At 40.6% G+C, this 3,924-nt stretch overlaps 1 protein-coding gene across 1 annotated transcript; it reads right to left on the bottom strand.

The window, feature by feature from the left end:
- Positions 1-427: 427 nt before the first annotated feature.
- LOC149243222 (CBL-interacting protein kinase 18-like) lies at positions 428-3,160 on the bottom strand. Its single transcript, XM_089367774.1, has one exon. The coding sequence runs from the start codon at positions 2,820-2,822 to the stop codon at positions 1,554-1,556; it is 1,269 nt and encodes a 422-aa protein (XP_089223900.1). The 5' UTR covers positions 2,823-3,160; the 3' UTR covers positions 428-1,553.
- Positions 3,161-3,924: the final 764 nt, after the last annotated feature.

Raw genomic sequence — 3,924 nt, 5'->3', positions numbered from 1 at the left:
AATAAATATGAGAAAAAAATAATAATATTATTTTGGTTTATATTTTTTATATAATTAAAAAAAAACATTATATTAAGAAATATTAGCTACATTAATATAGAAAAGACCTAATAGTGTTATATTAAATATATAAAAATAAAAATAAAATTATATCATATTATATAATATTTTCACAATTATATTATATTTATGTGCAACAATGATCATGAAATTTTTGAAATCTAAAATTGTTGAAATCTAACTTTTAATTAACTATCGGTCTTTCCATTAATAATTTTCAATAATCAAGTAATACCATCCTCTTGAAATTTAATTAATTTTTAATTAACTGACTGTTCGTGTTGACATTAGTAATTTTCAATAGTTAAGTAATGGTATGCAAGACAAAACTTTTCACCTTTTCGGTGAATGGTAGATGTATACAATGCTATTTACATGGTACATTATGCACGGACCAGAGAATATCTCTCTGTCATACCGCTACTCTGTATAAGGAGGTTTATGATGGAAAGTTACAATGGCAAGAAAAGTTTGGCTTCCCCACTCTGCATAAGGAGGTTTATGATGGAATGTTACAATGGCAGAGAAGGTTACACTGGCAAGAAAAGTTTGGCTTCCCACAAGTTGAGGGGGCTAAGTTTCTATGGGTTTTGTGATCAAATCCCAAACCAAACAAAATTATATAGGTTTTATGGGTCTGGGGATCTAATCCCAAACTAAACAAACCAAACAAAGATTATATATAACCCAACAAAACAAAATATGTATGTTTTATGGGTCTCGTGATCTAATCCCAAACCAAACAAGATTATGTATGTTTGAGAGTTACTCCAAGCATGATATTTTAAGTTGAAAAAAATGCAAGAAAAGCTTCTCTTTTTGCTATTCTCATGATTGGCACAGGGTCACATAAATCCTTTCTTAAAGCTTTCAAAGGCTCTCCCTATCCACGCCCACAAAGTCTCCTTCCCCTCAACGCCTGTTAATATTTGCAGAATCAATCCGTCCTTAGAGTTTCCGGAATGGCCCGGCCGGATCGATCTGCTGGAACTGCTGTTAATGAATGATCAATTTCAGAAGAAATGATTCGGCTCCAGACAGATGTGGAAGGCAATGTCCTTAGAGGAATCGCTTTTTAAGAGAATCTGCCTTTCAAGAGATGAAAGATTCGAAAATTCAGACAATTTAAGCTTCAACTTTGTTTGTCCCAAGGACCTCCACCACACGGGAATCTCTCCGATCGGAAGATTCGAAAAATTCAAAGAATTTAAGGTTCAACTTTGTCGGTGCGAAAGACCTGGGACCTCCACCACACGGGAATCTCTCCGATCGGAAGATTCGAAAAATTCAAAGAATTTAAGGTTCAACTTTGTCTGTGCGAAAGACCTGCCCCACTCGGGGATCTCTCCGAATTAATTAAGTTAATGAACAATGAGTTTTGAACCATATCATTCGGAAAATTCCCAAGGCAATGTCCAAGGCACCATCCCTGTGTAATAAGAACTGCCAGAGATGAACTTCTAGACCATAGCTCAGACGATATACGTTATGCTCTATTGACTATTGCCATCCCAAATCCAGACAACGTCTTTGAGAGCCGGTCTCAGCTCTTGGCTGCAGAAGTTACTGTACTCCAGCGTATCTCCCCCGGTCTTGTGAAGCTGCACCATGAATAGAGAGGGCGTGATTTCGAAAATCTCGGCATCGATAGACAACTGACCCTTCAGCCCCAGCTCCGAACCCTGGAGCTTGATCTTGCAATCCTCGGTCTTCTTGACGCTGAATCTCAACGCTTTGGCGATTTCCTCCAGTTTTGATATTATGGTCGACGCCGGTTGAGTTGATGTGAACCACAACTCCTGCTTCACGATCTTCTCCTCGAACAGCCCCGACAGATTGAACGCCGACGACAGGGAGATTATGTCGAAGGCGTTGAAGCGGGCCAGCTTCGGAACAAAGAACGCCGACTCGACATCGTTGAGGCCGACATCGACATTTTGGGCTTGTGGGGGTTTGAAGCCCAACCGGAACCAGGGGACCTCCATGAGCTGCGGAACAGTGATCCTCGTCTGGGGATTGTGATCCAGGAGTCGGAAGACAAGCCGCTGGAGGTCGGAGGAGAACCAGGGCGGGCACTTGAAGTCGCCCTTGTAGATTTTCTTATACAGTGCCATCAGATTCGCGTCCTGGAACGGCAAGTAACCCGCCCTAAGCACGAACAGTATGATCCCACACGACCAGATGTCGGCCTTGGCGCCGTCGTAGCCCTTCATCGTTATGACCTCCGGCGCCACATACGCCGGCGTTCCGCAGGCCGTGTGGAGAAGCCCATCCTGTCTAAATTGCTCCGGCAGTGCGCTGAGCCCAAAGTCGCAGACCTTCATGTCCCCGTTCTCGTCTAATAACAAGTTCTCTGGCTTCAAGTCCCGGTGGTACACGCCCCGGCTGTGGCAGAAATTCACCGCGCTGATCAATTGTTGAAAATACTTCCTCGCCTCCTCTTCTTTCAGTTTCCCCTTTTTGGCAACCCTCTTGAAGAGCTCACCGCCCTTAACGTACTCCATGACGATATAAATCTTGGACTTGCTCGCCATGACTTCGTAAAGCCGAACGATGTTGGGGTGTCGGACCAATTTCATTACGGAAATTTCCCGTTTAATCTGCCCGCTCATCCCGACCTCGAGGATTTTTCGTTTGTCCATTACCTTAATGGCAACGTTCTCGCTGGTTTCGAGATTTCTGGCGTGGTAGACCTTGGCAAATGTCCCTTGCCCCAACAGGCGCCCTAATTCATACCTCTCCATTAGAATATTAGGCTTCATCTCAAACTCGAAACTAAAATCAGAAATCCGTGTGGATTAAAGCTGCTGCACAGGCGGCGTCTTCGCTGTATAAGGCCTGTGAAGTTGCTTTCCGGCATCCGTTCCATTGCGCGTGGCGTAGTCCGGATGTGTTCCGGTAGAGCCCGGCATAGCCTGCGTACAGGAGCTCTGATAGCCTGGAAGACAAGTAGCAGTATAAACCTTTGAAATCCAGTTAAAGCGTGAGTGTGGACGTATCCAACGTATCCAGGAGTCCCAAGTCACTAGAATAATGTGAGGGAGGGACAACCTATAAAGTAGGGCTCTTTGCATAAATTTACTCTGTGTGTTGCGATTCATGGCACCTGTCTTTCTATATATTTCATCCTCGTGTCATTCCGTCCCACATACACAAAATCTCTCCAAGTAACTTGTTTGCCTGGCTTTCCTTTGTTGGGGCGGATCTCGTTGCTTGGGAGGAGTTGGTATCCTTCAGAGACAGGTGGCAGCCTTGGGTTAGTCCAATGGATAATGGGCATGAAATGCGAATATACGTTTTTGTTTTTTTTTAAGTAATCTGTGATGTCAGCATGACACTTGAATTTTATTTTTAATGCTGATAGAGTTTCATTTTATTTTGTCTTCATTTTAAAAATTAATATTTTTACTATTTTTTATATATTAATAAAATATTTATTTATTAAAAATATAATTTTATTTTGAAAATTAATCTTTTATAATTTTTATATATTAATAATATTTAAAAAATTAAATTATATTTTGTACCTCATTTTAATTTAAATATAGATTGCACATTTATTACGTTTTTGTTCACATCAAATGGAAAAATGTAATCCTTTACCTTAGTTGCACGGATGGTGACTTTAGAATTTGAAACCCCTTAGCCTTGGATTCTAAGGGGTTAAACACTTCCTGAAATGGTTTGCCCATTCAATTTTCAAAATTCAAGAGGTTAGAAGTTTAAGACCAACTAAAATTCAAGAGGTTAGAAGTTTAAGACCAACTAGAATTGAGTTACTTAATATTGTTTTATATAATTATATAGAAAATGATGAAATGTAAAGGGGTAAGTATGGGGTTATTTATAATTTTGAGGGATAAC

Source organism: Pinus tabuliformis, chromosome 8 (assembly GCF_031772625.1).
Source record: "Pinus tabuliformis cultivar Carrire ecotype Pingquan chromosome 8, CPIR1, whole genome shotgun sequence".
Classification (NCBI taxonomy): Eukaryota; Viridiplantae; Streptophyta; class Pinopsida; order Pinales; family Pinaceae; genus Pinus; species Pinus tabuliformis.
Note: the sequence above shows the minus strand (reverse complement) of the source record. Positions and strands in the feature narration are given on the sequence as shown.

Excerpts from the sequence above, each read along its gene's own strand:
- LOC149243222 (XM_089367774.1), bottom strand. The coding sequence starts at position 2,822 with ATGAAGCCTAATATTCTAATGGAGAGGTATGAATTAGGGCGCCTGTTG.